This window comes from Salvia splendens, chromosome 16 (genome assembly GCF_004379255.2).
Source record: "Salvia splendens isolate huo1 chromosome 16, SspV2, whole genome shotgun sequence".
Lineage (NCBI taxonomy): Eukaryota > Viridiplantae > Streptophyta > Magnoliopsida > Lamiales > Lamiaceae > Salvia > Salvia splendens.
Genome location: NC_056047.1, coordinates 8,335,075 through 8,356,178, shown reverse-complemented (window position 1 = coordinate 8,356,178; position 21,104 = coordinate 8,335,075). Strand labels below are relative to the sequence as shown.

The 21,104-nt window shown below is 38.6% G+C and overlaps 5 protein-coding genes across 5 annotated transcripts; 2 read left to right on the top strand and 3 right to left on the bottom strand.

Annotated features, from left to right (window-relative positions):
• Positions 1-2,012: 2,012 nt before the first annotated feature.
• On the bottom strand, positions 2,013-7,057 carry LOC121770769 (AP-1 complex subunit mu-2-like). The gene is made up of 11 exons (XM_042167542.1): positions 6,696-7,057; positions 5,643-5,789; positions 5,483-5,545; positions 5,218-5,394; positions 5,041-5,144; positions 4,506-4,613; positions 4,265-4,361; positions 3,893-3,990; positions 3,639-3,780; positions 3,387-3,509; positions 2,013-2,531 (listed from the first exon to the last, which is right to left on the bottom strand). The coding sequence occupies exons 1-11, from the start codon at positions 6,822-6,824 to the stop codon at positions 2,433-2,435; spliced, it is 1,287 nt and encodes a 428-aa protein (XP_042023476.1). The 5' UTR covers positions 6,825-7,057; the 3' UTR covers positions 2,013-2,432.
• Positions 7,058-9,280: 2,223 nt separating this feature from the next.
• Positions 9,281-10,990, top strand: LOC121771338 (peroxidase 39-like). Its single transcript, XM_042168121.1, has 2 exons — positions 9,281-9,969; positions 10,140-10,990. The coding sequence occupies exons 1-2, from the start codon at positions 9,283-9,285 to the stop codon at positions 10,890-10,892; spliced, it is 1,440 nt and encodes a 479-aa protein (XP_042024055.1). The 5' UTR covers positions 9,281-9,282; the 3' UTR covers positions 10,893-10,990.
• A 779-nt stretch (positions 10,991-11,769) lies between these two features.
• LOC121771304 lies at positions 11,770-13,125 on the bottom strand. The gene is made up of 2 exons (XM_042168085.1): positions 12,834-13,125; positions 11,770-12,264 (listed from the first exon to the last, which is right to left on the bottom strand). The coding sequence occupies exons 1-2, from the start codon at positions 13,088-13,090 to the stop codon at positions 12,156-12,158; spliced, it is 366 nt and encodes a 121-aa protein (XP_042024019.1). The 5' UTR covers positions 13,091-13,125; the 3' UTR covers positions 11,770-12,155.
• Positions 13,126-13,684: 559 nt separating this feature from the next.
• LOC121772193 lies at positions 13,685-16,301 on the top strand. Its single transcript, XM_042169196.1, has 7 exons — positions 13,685-14,156; positions 14,549-15,031; positions 15,165-15,310; positions 15,473-15,571; positions 15,649-15,701; positions 15,817-15,898; positions 15,993-16,301. The coding sequence occupies exons 1-7, from the start codon at positions 13,823-13,825 to the stop codon at positions 16,200-16,202; spliced, it is 1,407 nt and encodes a 468-aa protein (XP_042025130.1). The 5' UTR covers positions 13,685-13,822; the 3' UTR covers positions 16,203-16,301.
• On the bottom strand, positions 16,240-19,994 carry LOC121772192 (ribose-phosphate pyrophosphokinase 4-like). The gene is made up of 7 exons (XM_042169195.1): positions 19,510-19,994; positions 18,774-19,089; positions 18,585-18,680; positions 18,282-18,350; positions 17,319-17,447; positions 16,999-17,098; positions 16,240-16,582 (listed from the first exon to the last, which is right to left on the bottom strand). The coding sequence occupies exons 1-7, from the start codon at positions 19,854-19,856 to the stop codon at positions 16,449-16,451; spliced, it is 1,191 nt and encodes a 396-aa protein (XP_042025129.1). The 5' UTR covers positions 19,857-19,994; the 3' UTR covers positions 16,240-16,448.
• Between the last annotated feature and the right edge of the window lie 1,110 nt (positions 19,995-21,104).

The following is a 21,104-nucleotide window of genomic DNA, read 5'->3' as shown; positions in this document are numbered from 1 at the left end:
CAGGTACAAGAATCCAGGTAAGATTAATTTTCAGAGAATGCATCTCCTCCAACATAGCTTTATGCCACTGACTCCGGAATTTAGACTTGAAAACCTGCTTATAAGACTGAGGTTCATCCCCATCAGATTCATACACATTGAAAGCTAAGTTAATCAGGGCAACCAACCCCACATAACCATCATATCTAGAAGGTTTCTAAACATTAAGCCTTCTAGGTCTATCCCTAGATAACACATAGTCATTCAAGTTGGGATCATCAATAGCATTTTGAATATCAATGGGGCTATTTAACACATTCTGGACAGGAATAGGAGGATTAGTTCTCACAGGACTAGCATGTATATCACAAGCATTATCAATATTATCAGGTAGAGGCACATTGTTGACATCATTAGCTTGTAGATTTCCCTCATTGGGTGTCTCATCAGGAGTATAGACTGGATGAGAGTTTCAAAAAGGCTGCTCCACCTCACTTGGAGCATCCACTGAATGCTCCACACCAGTGGGCTGTTCTGTGGACTCCACCTCAATAAGAGGATCATTGTCCACAGTATCTGAAGCAGGGTTGTTTATCACCTTTAAGCAAGGGAATTCATCTTCATTAAAAACCACATCCATGCTAATAATGACCTTAAACCCAGGCTCATCTCTCAACCAGACCCCATATCCTTTAACACCCTCAGGATATCCCAGATAAAAACCCTTTCTAGATTTAGGCTCAAGTTTATCAGTTTTGGTATGTACAAAAGCAGAACAACCAAACACCCTTAGATGAGAAAGATTCAAAGTTTTTTCCAGTAAAAACATGTTCAGGGCACTGCCCTAACAAAGGCACAGAGGGAGATCTATTAACCAAGTAAGTAGCAATCAACAAAGCTTCACCCCAAAACTTTTTAGATAAACCTTGGTCGCCTTAGCCACCATTGCGTTTATCCTCTTGAACTCCTCGTATTCTCTCTGTGTGAGTAAGACAACAAAAAATTAAATTATCACTTGTTAATTCATAGTAATAGTAATGCTTTCTTTACCTTCATAGCCCTTGTCTCCTTGGCAAAAGTTGGCTGCACTTTGTCCATGAGATAGTCCACCTCATAAAAGTACCATTCGAGCGCCCGTGGCTCGATGGCAAATTTCTTGCAAAAGGGGGCCCATTTCCTGGCGAACTTGGCGGTCTTAGAGAGGGCCTGATAGGTGCACATGAAAGCACCATCATCAGAGATGTAGCAAGATATTTTTTCAACAGGATCATCCACAGTCAGTATGGAAAGCACATTGTTTGCGGTAACAAGAAACGGCCCCTTCAATGGGTCCACCGTACTGACGAATATGTCGACTGAGGCTAGCATGTTAAGCTCACCTTCTCTCTCATGCCTGAGGGAGAGGCGGTCGAGGTAGGTCTCGCGATCGATGGGGAACCATTTGGGGAACTGGTTGAGAATCCAGGAGAGGGCGAACCAGATCTCGCAGACGATGGATGTAAGCCAGAGGCCAATGGAATCATGCACCAGGTTCAAGAACCGATAGCAGAGGAACAAGGCCAGCACCACAAGGCGGGTAACGATTACCATGCGGTAAGGGTTGATCTTGCTCGAAGCTATTGGCACTTTCCGTGAGAGTGGCTGTCGCGCCTCGTCTATACTGTAAAGGCCCAAGAGGGCATAAACCTAGAGAAGGTGATGAAAGAGGAGAATATTTGAGTGCGAGGAGGCGGGACTTTTGGTTGCCCTAGAAACTATGCTAGGCTTAGTCGGTTGGGCAGGGATAAAGACTTTGATCAGTTTCTGAAGAGGATTCCTTCCATTTTTAAACGTCTAGCTCATTGAAAATTTTGTTCATCGCTTGCGTAGTCTTGCAACCCCCCTTCATTTGTTTCTGGTTCAGTGATTTTTTATATTCAATCATTGTTTTTTTTAATGCAAAAATTCTAAGGTTATTGTTTCGATTGGTGTTTTGTGTGATTGATGTTCTATAACAGCTGTGTAAGAAAATAACAACAATTAAGAAACTCAACTTGACCACCAATCTGAAAAATTGACAATTTATTAATCAAGTTTGGGAGCATAAACCAAACTTTATAATTTTATAGGCAATTAAACCAAAAAAAAAACAATTTCTCTCACTGACAAGACAAGGTACAATGGACAACTGATTAGTATTTGGTGCTTCTCCTATACAAAGTATTAGTAGTATTTTTCAATCCAAAACTTGCACTTCGATAAGGAAAACTGAAAGGTTGAAGGGATGAACAGTGTGACATTAACGATTACAAATATCCCCATAATACAAACAGCAGGAAGATAGAACAACTCCCAATTGATGAATGATTTGCTGTACAGCCACTTCATTGACTCACACATGATACAGCATGGCTGTCGATTGAGTGAAGTTCAAAGCATTGCAGGCTAAGCAATTCCGTACAGAGAGGCAGAAATCAAATAAGTCTAAGCTCGTATTCACCAGCCATTGTTATATACCTCACCCATGGGAGAGCCTGATAGCCACTCTTTTCGATGATTTTCAAGTAACGGACCTGCAAATCGAGTTTCAATTGTGAGTGGTTTCAGTAAGGATTCAAGGTATGGATTATCAGCTTTTATGCTCAATTAGTAATCAAAACCAATATAATATATGTAAGCTAGTAAAGCATTAAATCAAGATATTTGAGTCCATGAGTCAGAGAGCAAGGCAAAGCAAATACACAGTAGTTCATCTGGTTCACCCGAAACAAAGTTTTACCTCGTTCATTGGAGAAGTTTTGTACTTTAGCTTAAAGAGCAAGAGTGGAGCTTGGGATTGTAATCACAAGGTTCACTTAAGGGTTCTATTTCATACAGGAGCCATTTCTAGTCTGCAGTGTCGCTTGTATTTATATTCTTGGTTCTTTACTAGCAATATATATTTATAAGGATATAAACTTGTACAGAAAGGAAAATAAGATTTGGGTATGCTACAAACAGACAGATAAAAAAAGCCAATACATCGTAAATTTATGAAGACTAATATAATCGATATTAACCAGACAAAACAGCAAAAATACAAGATGATTTTTCAATTCCATAACTTTCTTTATTTAAATGAATTTCGTATTTAATCAAGTAATTGCAGTTTGTTTGAATTAACAAAGAATTATAATTAAAATTTTTAGAGAGAGCTCAAGGCTCGACCTCTGTTGTAGGTAGTAAAACATTAGGGAAAAGTTGACGCAGGGCCTATAAACAAGTACATTCTTTTAAAATTCACCTATGAAGAGCTCAATAATTTTATATTTTTGCAGGGAATTACGTAGATATGCAGTGATTGTTGTTTACGTGGAATATTTAAAATAGCATCAAGATTGTAAAAGCAGTAACACAAATATTTTTAAGGGAAGCCCATTTGAGCTCACCTGTATTCCTGAAACAGTGAAGTATGGTATTTCAAACTTCACCCTTATGGGAGCCTTTCTTTCTGGAGCTGCATCCTCTGATGTGATACTGGGAAGCCTAAACTCTGCTCTCAACATATATTCCTGAAAACACAGAACACGTAACAATCAACAACAAGAAATTTGCCAAGCAAATTAAGTCCAACACCACAGACATGTTAAGGAAAGGAAAAAACAAAAGAAAATCTTAGTTAAACCCAAAAAAATTCCAACCTTGCCACCTGGAAAAGACTTAATTTTCCAAATTAGTGAATCATTTTCTGGAGCATAAGTAGCAGATCCCATTGAGGTACGAACATTTGGATTAGTAGCATCAGGCGGCACAGGTATCTCAATCTCAACATTTGTTGCAGTGCTGAAATTCAAAATTACATCAGTGAAGAATTTGACATTCATAAACTACGGCAAGATGGATGGAAAAATGAAATAACATAAATAATACTCTACAACAGATGCAGGTACTATACCTACGCTCCTTGAATTGGCTCCTGGCTTTCACCATAAATTCTATTCGGCTCCTAGAGTGCCTTTCTATCTGAGCTTCAACCCATATTAAAGGCTTTACCTGGATTAAAAGTAACTCAGTTCTTCAAATCACTAATAAATGTAAGGTGGACAAAGTATCACTACATCAGAAAATTGTTACAATCCCAAAATTAGTCCAACAATCCAGCAGACAAGAAATTGACATCGTGCATCCCTACTTCAATAGAAAAGTTTCAGGTTTTAGCTTATGATTAATAATTTTAGATGAAAATTCACACATTCAAGGTACATTCTACTCTAAGTTGGAGAAGCTAATAAGGGGATGGATCTGAACTGCAAATTGGCAAACCAACCTGAGTGCTGAGCCTGTAAGTCATTAGATCAAACGATCCATCAGGAGGTATGAAGGCTATGGTTCTATCATTCTCAAACCGAGCCAACCGCACACACCTGAATCAACAATCAAAAGTCAGAACACATAAGACCAATAAAGCAAAGTCAGTAACATGGCAGACATGAGCAGCATTTACGATTTGTTATCCAACAACCAACAGAAACAATATATTGGAAAAATGATAAAGCTGAATCACACACTGATGAAACTTGATGTCATCGAGATCAATGGCTTTTCCCTTAGTAGCTCGCCCTTGGGCTTCAAGCAAAACTCTGTCATTCAGTCCTAGCTTACACTCGGGCATACCACTGCAATAGATAAACAATTAGGAGTTGCAACATACAACTAGTTATCAACTTATATTTGATTTGATTGCAATGAAAAAGCACACATTGGACATCAAGTTGTAGAATAAATTAAAATCAACAAAGAGAGACTGATAGAGGTAACAAATTGAAAAAATTAGAGTGACTTATCTATAAGAACAGACTGAGAGAAGAGTCAAGAGTCATCTGTATATGATGAAGTATAGCATCCAGAAAAAATCCTTGAAACTTCATCATTTCAAGTATACAAATTGAAGGTACTGATTTAGGCTTTTAAAAACTTTCTACATGGTTTTCTTGATTATAATGCATGTTATTCTGATCCATGACAACGGCAAGAGCTAATATCCTATCATTCTGCTTGAAATTAGAGCAGAAAACACATAAAAGTCATGGAGCGAGAACTAACCTCAAATACGTTCGCATCTTTAGTGCCCCAACGACATCTGACCTAATTATTTGGCCATTACTATTGACTAGTATATTGACACTCTCCACAACATCAAGAAAGACCTGCACAACAAACAAAAGCCCATATAATCCAGATTTCAAGATTTGCATCACATGTTACGCAGGGAATACTCACTTCATTCTTTTTGTAACGTATCCCTTCACTGCGCCATGACACTGCATTTGTGACTGCCATCGGAGGCCTCTGTGCCACTTCCATCCTGTAAGCATCAGTCTTTATGAACTCGCTAAGAATCTTGGCTTCGGTGTATTGTGGGTAGCCAAAGTCCATAATTTCGTCCAGTAGCTCATACTAGAAATATCAGATAAAAATTGTTGAATTCTCTCATCAAGAATATGTTTATATATTTCAAAAGGAGAGAACAATGAACTTCCCATACCACTACAACAAAATTATCTCTCAGTGATTCTTCTTCTAATTCTTCAAAGTAATGCTTGAAGACCTGTCAAGAAAAATATAATTATTGAAGTTAACATATTAAATGACTGGGGTATATACCATAATTAGAGAATGGGACCTTGATTACCAATAATGCTTACATCGACTACTCGGTGTAGAAATAAAAGAAGGCTAGCAGCATTGCAGTTTTGCCGAGATGCAGTCATGAGATATACATTGTTGTGTTGTATAAACATGTACGTCACACCACTATCATAAACAACAGGATCCTGGGTCTCTGGATCACCCTGCATCATTAGAAAATAGAAATTAGAAATGCATTAACCATTTGATTCACTTAAGTGCAAATCCTCAATCATTAATTGGTAACTACTTAGACAACCGATGCTAAATAATAATTTAAAGCAAAACATAAATCAAATCAGAAAAAAACAAGTGCTAACAGTTGCAATCTAAAATTGTACTGTATTACCAATTCACCATGCTTGCAAATATCCACTTGCTATAAAGCAAGTTCACACTTCACAGAAAAATGGTACCTTATGAATTATGAGGGGGAAAACCCTTTGCTTACAAGTTACAAAACACAAAACAAAAGAAGCGCCTTCATAACAAGCAGAGAAAAGTTTGACCCTGGACTACACAATTTGCATCAGCTAAGAGCCTCCAAATTCCAATTCCAGTAACACCTAAGTTACTAAAAGATGAATTAGAATCAGAAATTAAATATGCACTGATTATCCTCTTTCTACACATTATTTTCAAATCCAAACAGGTTGCCTCTCCAATAACAAAAGCTTACCAAAGAATATTCAATTCTATCAAAAACAATTCCCCAGACTAATCCAAAAGTAATCATTTCCAACCAAAACTATATTAATCCCAGAGTTCATGTTCTCGTCCAGGTCAATTGAACTGATCAAATCTGCATCTAGCTAAACTAACTCAGTTTCCCAACAACACAACGAAACCTATCCAGCCTCAACACAGCAGAAGATTAATAAGTAGTGTTATCAAACGAAATCAATTATAAGCACAGAAAATCAGATCAAGCTCACGATTTGCCTAATTAAACCACGTCGCACTACAGCTACAATCACGGAGCGAATCAATCATTTCAACATTTATACTGACAAACACAACAAAAAACGACCTCGCCGCCAATCCAATCACGAATCATACAGAAATCTCACCCCTTTCTCCATGAGCTTAGCGAAGAAGCGTTCTGCCTGGGTGGCTGAGACATCTCCGCGGTAGTCCCGCCACACCAGAACCCTACCCTTAATGTCCAGTAGGAACAGCGCCGATGCTGCTCCCGCCATTTCTACGCTGAATCAGTCGATTTTTTTTATTTCCACTCAATTTCCTCCGGTCCAATTGCAACAAGGAGTCGCAGATCACGAGTTGCTGGAATCAATGGCGGCGAGATCCGATGCTGATCCCGAAATTATGTGGAAATTGAAGGGTGAAATGGCAGCGTCATTGTTGTCGGAGTGTGTGAGAAAGAGATTTGGGAGAATATTTAAGCTCGATCTTCTCCTGTGTTTCCATTAGAATTCAGCTAAGAACGACAGAAATTTCAATTAGTGGAGTGACTAAGATCCGACCGATTGCGGTTGACGGCCCATTTATTATGGGCCTATGATCTCTATAATAAGAAGGCCCACTTTGCATTTAGCTTATCTTACCCTCTCAAGACCTAAGTACATCTGTACATGCAGGTTTTGCACATTTTTACTAAATCATAATTTTTGGTTAAATTATGCCATCCAAATAAAACTGTACATTTCTATTTTGGCACCACCAAAATTAGTCTTGTAAAAATAAATAGTTTTTGCTAATTTATTACCAACTTTTTATCTTTGTATCTCTTCTATTTTATCCGCATTTTCTCTTTCTCCTATCTTATCACTTTTTCTCCCGTGCCCTTCTAATATTATCAACTTGCAATTTTAGAAAACATTCATAAAAGTTATAAATTTTAATATTTCTTTCTATTGTCCTCACAAGGAATGATTTGGGTATGTGAATATTTTAAGTGAGAAAAATTAAGAATTGACTGCGGTATTTAAAAATGAGCATAGAAGATATTTAATGATAAAATATGAAGAAAAAAAATGTTAGAGGAGTGGCAGGCGCATGACAGATTGCCGCTCTCACAACACGGAACGGAAGGTGTCCGGTTGTCCCAAATTATAGTGTTGCCCACGGTTCGGAACCGCCGGTTCCGGTTTGGTCGAAGGCAGAACCGGAACCGGACCGAGAGGCTATTTCACGGTTCCGGTTCCGGTTCGAAAACCGACGGTTCCGGTTCCGGTTCGGAACCGCCGGTTTTTCCGGCGGTTTAGGCGGTTCCGGTTCGGAACCGGCGGTTTCGCTGTTCGATTTTTTTTTTTTTTAATTTGAAATTTGGATTTATACAACAATTTGGAACAAGAGTACAAGACAATGTATAATTCAAATAGAAATACGACGAATAAGGAGAAAATGATATCAATTTTATTGAGTTTGAGTTGTAACGGACAACGATACATTACAATTTACAATACATATACATCTACAACTACAAGTATACAACATACAACAATGTAATATAATTTACAAGTGTCGTCGGACTCGGGAACGTAAATTGAAAAGGGCTTGAGCTCAATTTAAACTTTCAAAGTTAAACTTCAAATTTAAGTTGAGTTGCCTACGTATCCACAATTTTATTGAGGAATGAAAGCCCACGTAGTTCTCGGGATGAAGACATATTGCTATGTAGAAATGTAGAAATATGGAATAATATATATTTTTTTATTTTAGCAATTGAGAAAGAAAGACAACTTATAGAACTACGGGAACAAGTATAAGTGTATAACAATGCGTACTAAGAGTAGCACTTGCGTAATTAAATGGAAGCACAATAGCACAAATGAGAAATTGGAGACAAAGAGAGAGAATTGAGAGATTGAAGAGAGAAACTCTTACGGAAGAATTCGAATTTGAAATTTGAAAAAAAAAAATTTGAATTTTCAGAAAACCGGCGGTTCCACCGGTTAACCGCCGGTTCCGAACCGTCCCGAACCGCCGGTTCGGAATATCTTGAACCTGAACCGGACCGCGGCCCGAATTGCGACGGTTCCGGTTCGGGAAAATTGCCACGGTTCCGGTTCGGAACCGGAACCGCCGGCGGTTAACCGCCGGAACCGGAACCGGTGGGCATCTCTAGTCCCAATAGTGTTCTCTTCCGGAACAGAACGCATGCTATGTGTTGCGGATGTTCTCGATCAACCCCAACGTCAAACTTTTTTCATAACCAAAAACACATTTTTCCAATTGATTTGTAGTATTTGATTAGGCCTCTCATTTTTTTGTAGCAAGCTCATAATAATAATAAGATTAAATGATCAATTTCTTTGTAAAGGCACCTAGGTTGTAGTAGAAAATAACTACTCTCGGCATATAAGAAAATAATAAAAATATTGAACATTATCTTCAAATACTCCAAAAAAAAACAACATATCAACAGACTAATTTTTAACTTTGAGATTTGGCTCGTTTTATAAGGTTTCATCTAAAATTAAGATGCCTAATAACTCACGGCCTTCTTCTTTCCCAGCCAAATTAAACACATCAGCATTTCGAGGTTCCATCCATTTTCAAAAGCCTGAAATCCCTCCCAGCCTCTAACAACTTTTTTTCACATACACTCAACAACCATGAAGAACTCAGCATGCCTCGCAATCCACCATTTTCATCACCCAAAAATATTTTAGGGAAAATAATTAGCTTAACAAAATGATGGCTTCCAGAATAGGAATCCTCATAGTTGCATTCCTTTCCTATGCAATGCTGGCATCCGGATACTTCCTTCATGTCTCAGGGCTTTCCGGGCTGGGCCTCGCCTTCAGTCATCCTCCTACCGATGATCATCAGGATTTCGACGCTCTGGAGCAGCACAATATCAGGCACCCTCCTGAAGATGAACGAGATTTCAAAATTCCGGAGCATGAGAGGGACCATGGTATAGGAGACGATTCTGCTGATTCATCGAAGCCTGCTGCCAACGAGCGACTGTTGCAGCAGGTTGAACCTGAAACCGGGCTTGTAGTGCCCGGTTTACCTGTGCAGGATCCCAACTCCAAACCTGAGCAACAGGCGGATTCCGAACATGTGCAAGAACCCAAACCCACGAACGAACCTGTAGAAGAACCCGCAAATATGCCCAAGCAAGAACCCGAGAACAGGCCTGTGGAAGAGCCCACGAATATACCCAAGCAAGAGCTTGAGAATCAGCCCGTGCAAGAGCCAGTAAACAAGCCCGTGGAAGGGCCCGGAAAAGGCGGGCTGAGAGAAATGTTTTACGAGCAGAGTTGTCCTGATGCTGAGAAGATTGTGAATGCGACCATTCACAAACATTTTCTAAAGGATCCAACGTATGCTGCTGGCTTTGTTCGCCTCTTTTTCCATGACTGTTACGTCACGGTAAGAGTCATTTGAAAGTAAATTCGAACATAATTTTCCTCAAAGTAAATGCAATCAACGACCAAGATTTATCCGGTACAACTATTTGTACCAATTATGGGGCAACAACTTCATACGAATAGTCTCATTTCAAATACTACTACTATAAACTCTTGCTCAATTGCATGCAGGGGTGCGATGCTTCAATCCTCCTCGATACAACGCCTACGAGCGAGCAGGTGGAGAAGAAGGCAAAGCACAACGGGCCGCTCGTGCGTGGCTATGAAGTCGTCGACGACATAAAGGCCGAGCTCGAGAAGGCGTGCCCTGGGGTGGTCTCCTGTGCGGATATCCTCGCGTTCGCCACCCGCGACTCCCTCGTCTACTCGGGCGTGCCCTTCTACGGCGTCACAGCCGGGCGCCGCGACGCACGTGCGTCCCTCGCTACGAATGTCGAGGGCAACCTTCCACTCCCGGATGCCACGGCCGAGGACAACATCCGCCTCTTCGAGAAGAAAGGGATGATGCTGGAGGATCTAATCCTTCTCGTCGGCGCACACTCCATCGGGACCGCCCACTGCAGCATCGTCGCTGGGAGGTTTCGCGACAAGGAGAAGGAGAAAAATATCGACAAAGGGTACTGGATCAAGATGCAGACGATGACGGTCTGCCAGAGCGAGATCCAGGATGTGCCGTTCGATCCCTTCTCACACCACAAGATGGACTCCCGCTTCTACAAGGAGCTGCTGACCAACAGGGCGTTGATCGAGTCGGATCACAACCTGGCAAGGGATCCAAGGGGGAACAGCATGATGAAGAAGTTCGTAGACGATCAGGCCGGTTGGATCGCAAAGTTCACCAACTCGATGAAGAAGCTCGGGGAGACAGAGGTGCTCGTGGGAGATCAAGGAGAGGTCAGGAAGCAGTGCAGGGCTGTTAACTAAAAAAAAGGATTGGTTTTGCATCTTTTTTTCGTAAGTAGGATTCCAGATTTCTCTCTCCCCTTAGTGTAATGCATTAAAAATCCATAAAAATACTACAGATAAGGAGTTTATATTGAAGTACTGTAAAGATGGAAAACATGATAAATTCTATTCCTTACAAACATTATTTGCATATTTGTGTTAGCTTCGAAAAATTCAACTAACATCACATCTCATCGCCTAACTGGCTGATGACATTCTCTACAGTTGCAAGTAGCTCTGAAATATTGATGAAAATGAATCAATTTGCTACTTGTTAGTGATAGTGAATATAGTACTGTATTAGACAGTTCAATTAGGATACGAGAGAATTATTAGTGTACCTTTAAAAGGAATTACTTCCAGATATTGCTGCATGGAAGTGAATGGATAAAATTGAGTGTCTGAATCAAGACTTTACCAAAAATTGGGTTTTTAGATCTCCAGCTGCTCCCAGATAATCAGTGAACGATGCATTAAACGAGAGGATAGATGCCCTTCAGCAACTGCAGGGCAGTAGCTAATGATAAACTGCGTGAAACTTGGAGGATAGACGGCCTGTCTTTGCAGCTTCAAGTGGGCTTTGAATCTTGAGTTGCTTCAGAAGCACAGCTTGTAAGCATCAGTTGGTTACTCTGACTTTGAGGAAAATCGGTTCCATCTTTGCAGACCACTGATTGTGTGTATTGCAGCTCACCATCGCTTCCGTAAATATATCAATATAGCGTTGAGTTTCATTTTCATAACTGGTCACTAATTTGTTAACTGACACCAACTAGAATCTTATATAAGCTCACTCAGATAAACAAAGACACTGAGCTAGTTGTGCATAATTGCATAGTCCCAAGCTAGTCTGTTCTCTGATAATCGTGCACATAGATATTCTGTGGGAAAATTATGCTGTTAAAGCTGTACAGTGATCCTATAATGGGAGCATAACTATGAAGCCATATACGATGATTTGAAGTTGAAATTAAAATCATGCTAAAATTTATGCAACTACAAAGTTCAGTGTAAGAACTTCATGAAGCAATGTGGTCTCTTTCGGTAAGTGATTCAGTTATCACCACTACTCTCCACTGCCAGAGAAAAGTCTATTGCTCTTGAATTATCATCCTTGGCATCTTCACCTACAATCCTAAAGATATGGTTGCTCTTCCTGTTTGACTTGGTGAGAAAAGTAACTAAATTCAAACAACAAAATAATAAAAGATAATGAGATAAACATATGTTTCCCTTGCTTGCCTAGCCAGCACCGTCTTTATAGCTCAAAAAGATGGCCCCGCTTCCCCTTGCCTGAAACCCCGATAAGCATGATATTTGAGGCCATGAACTTCGAGATGTAAAGCAGCTCCTGTAAAATTCATATTGGGAAAGAATGCTAAACATTTTGAAGCAAACAGAAACCAATTCAATGGCTTATATCAAATAGGACCAACACTTCATTTGGCAAATAAAGTATGATTTCCCATCTCTTTACCATAGAACCATTGGCAAAATGAAACAAACAAGTATAACAAATCTGGCTAGTCAGTTTAAAGAGAGAAGTAGAATCACACTATAAGTCTCGAAGCTACTCCTCCTATCAGTCTATCACCAATTGGTTTTCATATGGAACCGCATGAACTTTTAATAAAAACTACTAGTACATTAACAAAGAAATTCAATTTCTCTACTCAATAACGACAAATTCAGCTTCACGACATGATAACCTGCTATATCTACCAACATAAACGAATACTTAAAAAAGCAAATGTTCGATTAATCTGATTAGAGCACGATTCACAAATCAGAGATAAGCAGTAACGAGATCAAGCTGATTCGAAAACAATAGTTAAAAAACAGTAGTGGAAGTACACGATCTACACAACGGATGAATTTTTACTAGAAAATCAAACACAATGAGCCGATTTTCATGCTTACAAGGGTTTTTGATCGAGAGAGAGGGCGAAAACCGCGCCATCCATTCCGGAGAGTTCTCTTGTAGATGAGCTTGACGGATGCGGCGGTGGGCGAGAAAATCTAGGAGCCGCAGAGGCGATGCTTCGGAACCGGCACCGGAAAAGGATAAGTGCTATTAGAAGCGGATGAGCTGCAGTTGATGAAACCTGCCATACGTCGAATGCTTGGTTCGCACTCTCCTTGTTGGTGATGGTTATGGCCAAAGCTGATCCCGCCATTTTTTATTTTTTGGAGCTGGAATTTTTTCGTTTCTGCATTTGTGTGGGCTTGAGAAATGGAAGTTAAATGGAGGAGGTATTTATAGTCGCGTTTTTTATATCCTATATAAACCTTTATAAAAATATGTATCCGTTATTATGATTTATGCATAAAAAATTTAAAATAAATTTGCAATTTAGGCTCTATGCAGTTAAACTGAAATATCCTAAACTTATATCACAATATATATTCTTCTGAGACAATAATTATTTTATATGACCGTTGTTCGATTGTCATGACTAATTATCATGAGATAATTCATCTAAAATTAAGTTATGGAATTATTTTAATTAGGAGAATGTTGATTATGATTAATTGTCATGAGATTATCTATCTAGATTAAGTTATGGAATATGCTCTCATGAACCAAACATGAGTACATATTTATTCATGAGATTTAATTTTGCAACTGAATCATCCATATGAGTAGTACATATAATTCGTTGGATAACTTCGAGTAAAATTATTTATTTTAATAGAAAATTGGTTTAAATAATATAAATTCCTCAAGTTCTATTCAAAAAAGGAGAAAAGGTGAAATATGTTTGATTAAATATTCAAATGGATTAGTATAAAAAATAGTCATCTCCTTCACCACACCGGTGACTGCACATCTTTACTGCTTCTGGCGACCGTCCCAAAGCAAATCCATTCCACCGCCGCGCTCGCCGCCGCCGCAAAACGGACCGGAAATGAAAGCTCTATACAGTTCAGAGTCAATCCTAACTCCAATTCCATACTTCAAAATCAAGCCAGGAATTCGAATTCCAAAAACTGCCGTACAGTTTCCCATTGCAGCGGCGAAGCGTTGTTTCTCGATCAAAGCTGTTCTCGATGTAGTATCCTTCGATGAGCTATCAGAAATCCGGAATCCAGCTATTTCGACGTCGTATAGGAATCCGAAGCTACGGCGGCCGAATCAGACTGTGTTGGACGCCCAGACGAAGGTCTGCACTTGTCCAACTCAAACTAAGCCTCTCAATGCAGAGCAAGCCTTTAAGGTTCTAGATACAATTTTAAAAGCAGGTGAACTCAAGTTATTTTGTTTTCTGTTTTTTTTTTTAAAGTATGAGTTGACTTGCTCTGGTTGGAACTCTGGATTTTCATCTCGATATTTGGTGCTAAATGCTAGTTCTGCCATTTTATGGAAGTTGATATATCAAATGTAAATTGTTTTGTGATGATGAGAAGCTTAGTAATTCAGATCGAATAGCTGAAATTTCAATTGTTTCGCTGCAAAATAACTAGTTCTGCAATTCTACGGAAGCTAATAAGTACTCATAAGTATGTCAAATGTGAAATGATTTGTGATGATAAGAAGATTAGTGATTCAGATCGAATAGTGGAAGTATGAAGTTCTATAGTGTCTGTTGGCCAATTAGTAAATGGCTAGTAACTTACTATACATCGAAAACCAGTTAAAGGAGAGCTCAAAGGTGAAGAGGAAGTATCCAAAGCACAGCTTGGAGCGTTTTTCGCAGCAATGACAATCCTAGCAAATGCCTTCCCTGAGCCAACTCAATGGAGTGATGGTGAGAGGACTGCAATGACCTATTATTGGCCACACTTAGTGCGCGTATTACCTCCAGATATAATATTTTTAGCTGATCTTGAACAGTCGATTATGGGAGTTAGTAGTTCAATCGGTCCTCTTTTTGTTGGTAATGGGACTGCCGAGATGAGACTGGTAGGTGCCCTCAGGGAAATTCTTGCTGGCGGTCATTTGGGGTATGATGAAGTTCAGGGTGTTTTGAGAGATGTTCTTCCACTAAGTTCCGAAGACAAGAAAACAGCAGCTGCAAGTGAGTCGCTGCTTGCAGCATTTTTGATAGGCCAACGCATGAACAGGGAAACAGATCGCGAGCTAAAAGCATACTGCCTTGCATTTGATGATGAACGTGGTAAATTTTCTCCAATGTTCACAGTTAGCGTTCTTTCAGAATCGAGATATTCCTTGCATTCTTTTTTTCCTCTGATAGGGACTTTAAACTTAAGATTGATTTGTTGCTAAAATTTACTGATGTCCTCAGTCAGGTCCAGCGCCAGTTGCTGACATAAGATCTCTGACCCATTATGATGGTAATACGCGATTTTTCAGGAGTACACTTTTTGTTGCTGCAGTTAGATCCTGCTATGGTGAATCTTGCTTGCTTCATGGTGTGGACTGGATGCCGCCTAAGGTCATCATACTATTTACTTTTCCATTAGGATATGATCTCTGCTTTTAAAAAATAGCTTCAATGTAGATAATATCCTCAAAATTTGACTGTTTGGTATAGTTCTTCAAAATGAACACTTTACACAGATCTTACGCATCTGTTCTTTTGAAACTTGAATTCCAGGGCAGCATTACGGAAGAGCAAATGCTGAAGTTCGTGGGTGCAAACACACAATTAAACTCATTGCAGGCAAAAGAGCTACGTCCCCCACCAATGATTTTTGTGATTGAACAAGTACATGCTTGAGGAAATACTTCCAATTTAATGCACTCATCTTTTTGTTTTATTTTTTGGTGTAGGATGAAGATGTTGGTTTTGCTTACATTAGTCAACGAGAAGCACAACCTTCTCTGTACGGCAATCTGACAATTATACCTGAAGCGTGCTTTAAACTGTTTATTGTGCTATACATATTACGGAGTATTTAATCTTTTTGGACATGTGCATAACATCTCCTTTTTTAACAGCTATTCGTTGATTGAGTTGAGAGAACATATAAAGAAACGCCCACCATTGGCAACAACTGAAAAAGTTCAGCAACTTGTGAGGGTAAGCCTCTTAAGATAAGTTCACATCAATTTACATATCTATTTGTGCTAAAGTCATTAGGAGGTAGCATTGATTTACTGTGGTTACCTTTTAGGCTAAGGGTAAGGAAGCTATTGTTGCTGGATTTTACCATGGAGGTTATGAGGAGTCACTTCTGATGCTAATGAGAAGAAGAGGAATCCACTCTGTCTTGGTTGTGAAGGTATTAAAATTCATACTTATAAGTTATATCACTCTCAAAGTTGAGGGTAAAGATCTGAGTTGGGCATTAATGTATTTTCCGGCCATTAGCCATTTGATTTAAATGTAGAGTAGCATAAATGCAGCAATTATAAGGTGAATTATCAAAGAAAAGAACAACCAGCACCCTTTTATTCATTATTAAGACACCGAATTCTCCAAATTATTCTACACATAAATATAACAAAACTACAAACTTCTTTTTGGGAACTATTACACGACACGGCGCCAACTTAGCTTTCGGTCAAAATCTCTATAACTAAGACACAGTGAAAAGATTCTTGTACGAAAATGTGACCTTACACCACTCCTAAATATGGAGTGCAGACGCTATGGCAGCTGCAAGACTTATGACCTCGAATGGGGGCTTGTCCTTTACCTGCTTCACCGTCTCTGGGCACGAGTCTGTGATCCAAAAGTAAGCCATCCCATTCTCGGGGTTACCTAAAGTATCAAACAATGATTTTCAGATGAAGAGTCGAACAAATGTAAATGTATAAATGCAGAAACTTAAGGGGCGTTTACTCTGAACGAGAGGATAAATTGATAAAACATACGACTGAGTATTTGATGGCTAAGATCTCAAACAGGTTCATAATTAATCGATCCATCAAAATAAATAGTGGATTAACTTGGATTATTTTATCAATGCATCCTATCACTCAATGTAAAAACCTCGTTAATTTTCCAGTTGACAACCTTAATAGCTTATATCTATCTCAACCAACAAATGTAAATAGAGGATAAATTAGATAAATAGTTCTCCCTTGCACTAACCACAGACCCCATTGTAGACAGGACGACATAAATATACAAGTAAATATAGAGCAGATAAGATGAAAACTTTGGAATATGATTACCTCCTTTGTCATGGTTAAACCGTTGCCATGACTTATTTGGAAAGATTCCATGCGTCACGTAAGCACTTATTTTGGTAGCTCCATGTTTGGCCAACACTTTCTGTAGGAACAAAGAGACTATTATCACGTAAAAATGTAAATCAATATTATACTAACAAACTTCTCTTTCTGCATATTTTCATTTGAAAACTCTAATAAAAAGGGAAAATCTTCAACAGGAGAACTATCAGCTTCTAGTAGAATTTGGGTAACATTGTTCCCCATAGAGTAAAACATCCCAAAAGACAATGATAAGTTCATCCGGAAGGATAACTCCTCACCTGACACTCTATCAGCGTGCCACCAGACTGGACAAGGTCGTCCACTATCACAACATGGCGTCCCTTCGGGTCACCCTCCTTGATTCTTACAATTCGTTGATCACCTTCTCTTACTTTAGCACAAACAACCTGCCATGGATCAAGCAAATTTTCCCATTAGTTCATTGTGGTTGTGTTATTCTAAGAAACATAACTTGATTTATAAAGGAATTGCATAGTATGGCTGCAAGTAAAGAGAAGTTTTCACTGTTTCTCGCCCAAAGAGCAAGTATGCCACACAACTTCAGCTTTGTAAGATAAACATGAAAATTAATAGCTCCATTGGAATTGATTAAATAGACAATCCAGCTGTATGCCAGATATCTGTGGGACAACATACAGCAACATCGTTCACACCCTTTAGTTGATATCTCACGAATCAAAACTAATGCAGGCTTATACAATAGCATCCGGTAGCACAACGATGCCTAGAAAGCATAATTCTGTACAACGACATCGTGACATTAGCTACGCCTATCACGATAACATGCTTCTATCCTAACTAACTTCATTATGTCATAATCGCCAGACAAATAGTCACAACAAGGACAACTTTGTGTTACTAGAAATGCAAACAAAATAAACAAGGACTAGGATAAAACTAGACACAAAGTAGACACTCATTTTCTAATGATGCTTTATTCATATCATAGTCTTTACATAAACCAACAAAGTAGTGCAACTCCATAAAGATAAATGCATACTCCGCATAACATTAGGTGGTTGTAACTAATTTGTGTGTCTGTACCTGTACGTGTGTGTGCTTAAGGTTATTGACTACTATAAATAGCAGACCACTGTCATTTCAGGAATTTGATATGCAGAAACTGTAAAGGATAAATGAATTGTAGATGATTTTAAACAGTTTGTGGACTTAATGAGGATGGTAAAAGAATGTCGAACATCCATAACAAAGAGCATTACCATTGGGAAGTGCTGTAGCTGCTTGTGAAACCGTTTCCATGCACCATCATCAGGAAAGGCTATTGTTATCTGGAAAAAGGAAATTGAACAGGTAATTAATCGAAGTGAAAGTAACCATCGGACTTTATGTGATTGAGGTTTCCACAGGGCTCACAAATTACATACCCATAAAATCAATTCACTCCTATTTAAGCAGAGTTATGGTTTAAAGCAAAAACGAAGAAAACAGTTTGGTTAAAAGGAAAGTGACCCAGAAATGAGATAAGAGGCATGAACAGTCCATAAAACAAGATGAAATATTACATTATCAGAGTCGGGAAGCGATTGTAGCCTATTCAGTAGCAATGGTATACCACTTTCGAAGCAGGGTAAAACATTATCACCAAAGTAAAATCTCTCCTGTAATATAAAGAACAAAATGGTTACACTGCGCTCAAAATAAACATAACAAAACCCTGAAGACAGATGATAGAAACATAGATATGTGCCTACCTGTAAAGCATGGATATCGAAAATCACTAAACTGGCAGGTCCACCCATAGATATAGGAATATTAGACAAGATCCTTGCAAGCGTGAATGCTGTGGCAACATCTCCTTCATCCTCCATTCTCTCAGAAGTGCCCGTAGGGAAAAATGGGAGGATGAGAGTAAAGGATGAGACAAATAGTCTTGGCAGAGCATAGATGATTGACAATTGCTCGAAAATAACCCCAGGAGAGCTGAATGAAGCAAGGAATGCTACATGCTGTCCACGAACACCTTGAGCATTGGATATGAACAAATTCGGAAATCCATCTGCAAATGTCCTGGTTGACGTAAACTATCTGATAAGACAATCATATTTAGCATCTGACTTTTTTGCTCCATCGCTAACACATACAGGAGTCTACCATGCTTTACTGCCTCAGATCAGCTTGTCCAAGAATCCGAGAGAGTATGTTTCTATTTACTATTAACTGTTTTCAGCTTCTCCAAATCCTCAAATTCATAGTAAACGCATTCCATTCTTCAATTTAGCATTAATATAATATAAATTAAAAATCCAAAATCCTTAAAAGGACATAAATTTATCATTTCATGGTTCCAAAGTTACTCAGCTCGAAAGCAATTCCCAAATTCAGCCTAATTAGGATCAATATAGAAACTAATCAATCAAATGCTGCAAACATTCATCACTCAAATCGAAGAAAGACATCAAAACTCCCCTCAAATTAGAGAATTCTCACCTCCAAGTAATGCTGCGAAGCTCAATTGCGTCGGACTCGGAAGCAATTCTCTCAGCGAGGTCCCTCATCTCGGAGCAGTAAAAGAGGCAAACCCTCTTAGAATTCTTGAGCGAAGAATCCATAGGCGAAGGTAGTAAGGCCGAATTCGGGGGTTTGAGGATGATGTGAATTGGGTCTGTTGAAGAGACGCAATCAATTGTCCATTTCTGAGGAGCAGCGGAAGCTTTCTTGAGCTCGCAGTGAATCCTGTTACAGGAGCGGGTGGAATTGGGGGTTGGGGTTAGGGTTTTGCTGGACGATTTGGACGAGAATGATGGAACGGATTGGCGCGGCGAAATGGCCGACATTTTGGGGGCAGTTGAGGGTGGCGCGTGAAGAGGGAAGTTGTTAAAAGTGTCAGTTTTCAAGACTGCGGCATTCCGATTTTGTAATAATTTGGATTTTTTCCTATTTTTTGTTTAGACAATTGGAATTTACTAATCTTTTCCATTTTATTTGTATGTCCCAAATCTAAACTAACCAGACTTTAATGTTTCTTTCCTTCAACTAAGAAAACAATAATGTTTTGTCGTATCTGGCGGTGTTACTTTAAGAGCTTGTTTTATACAAGTGGGAATGGAGTAAATAGATAGGCTTGCAAAGTGGACTACTGACTTGGATTTGGCATGTAAACAAAGATTTGGTCACCCACGTTTTGCTTGGATTAATTGTTTTAGACATTGATTTAGCTATATAAATATGAGTAACTAAACTTTTTTTTGTAGGATTCTTAGCGAACATGCATTAATTCTATATTTCACTTGTGTCCCTGAAAAATATAAATATTTTGTTCGGCATGAGTTTTAATGTATAATAAGTATGAGAGAGATAAAAGTTAATAAAAGTATTGTTAGTGGAGAGTGGGCTTCACATCGTTATTGGTGTAATGTATAAGTTATAAATAAAATGATATGTAGTAATGTGTTGTTTAATTATATCAAAATTCAAAAGTTTATATTTTTCAGAGACAGACTAATAAGAAAATAATTTATAATTTTCATGGATGGATGACGTATTATTTATCCAACTAACTTACGAAAATAGTTTATACTTTGAATGGGACTTTGATCCCAACTTCTAATCTACGGAATCTCAATTCGAGAGGGAGTTTAATTTAATAAAGTGACCGGTCTAACAACTCTAGAGACAATAAGGGAAATTGATTGGATAATAGTTAGAATTTGTGCATTGGATACTAAAATTCTATATTCATCTTTTCACATCATCTCGTTATTTAATTTGATTTGATTTTAATTTGAAGTGGTTAAATTAGTATAATTATGAACAAAACTAAATTTGATTTATCTTAATAGTAGTAGTTAAGGTTGGTCTATGGGACTTAGGTTGACACATTAGTCTACGTGGAATATGACACACTTGTGAGATTGCTTAAATAGTAAAAATAAAGCGATTAAATGGCACCATGAACATGCCGGGCAACGGCATTCAGGTGTTGCGACTTATTTGCATATGGTATAAATCTATATTTGACTTGTTAGAAAAGAACTTCATTAGAACAAGACACAACCATGCTATGTGAATAATTTAGCAAGAGT

Bases quoted from the DNA above. Each gene is read 5' to 3' on its own strand.
- LOC121770769 (XM_042167542.1), bottom strand. From the start codon at position 6,824: ATGGCGGGAGCAGCATCGGCGCTGTTCCTACTGGACATTAAGGGTAGG. The intron at 5,395-5,482 runs GTATGGGAAGTT...TGATATTTCTAG, and splicing joins GAGATAATTTTGTTGTAGTG to TATGAGCTACTGGACGAAAT. The intron at 5,145-5,217 runs GTGAGTATTCCC...TTTGTTGTGCAG, and splicing joins TACGTTACAAAAAGAATGAA to GTCTTTCTTGATGTTGTGGA.
- LOC121771338 (XM_042168121.1), top strand. From the start codon at position 9,283: ATGATGGCTTCCAGAATAGGAATCCTCATAGTTGCATTCCTTTCCTAT. The intron at 9,970-10,139 runs GTAAGAGTCATT...AATTGCATGCAG, and splicing joins TCCATGACTGTTACGTCACG to GGGTGCGATGCTTCAATCCT.
- LOC121771304 (XM_042168085.1), bottom strand. From the start codon at position 13,090: ATGGCGGGATCAGCTTTGGCCATAACCATCACCAACAAGGAGAGTGCG. The intron at 12,265-12,833 runs GTAAGCATGAAA...TGAATTTTACAG, and splicing joins TCTCTCGATCAAAAACCCTT to GAGCTGCTTTACATCTCGAA.
- LOC121772193 (XM_042169196.1), top strand. From the start codon at position 13,823: ATGAAAGCTCTATACAGTTCAGAGTCAATCCTAACTCCAATTCCATAC. The intron at 15,311-15,472 runs GTCATCATACTA...CTTGAATTCCAG, and splicing joins TGGACTGGATGCCGCCTAAG to GGCAGCATTACGGAAGAGCA. The intron at 15,572-15,648 runs GTGATTGAACAA...TTTTTGGTGTAG, and splicing joins GTCCCCCACCAATGATTTTT to GATGAAGATGTTGGTTTTGC.
- LOC121772192 (XM_042169195.1), bottom strand. From the start codon at position 19,856: ATGTCGGCCATTTCGCCGCGCCAATCCGTTCCATCATTCTCGTCCAAA. The intron at 17,448-18,281 runs GTAATGCTCTTT...GATCCATGGCAG, and splicing joins AGCTACAGCACTTCCCAATG to GTTGTTTGTGCTAAAGTAAG. The intron at 16,583-16,998 runs GTAATCATATTC...TTGATACTTTAG, and splicing joins GTTTAACCATGACAAAGGAG to GTAACCCCGAGAATGGGATG.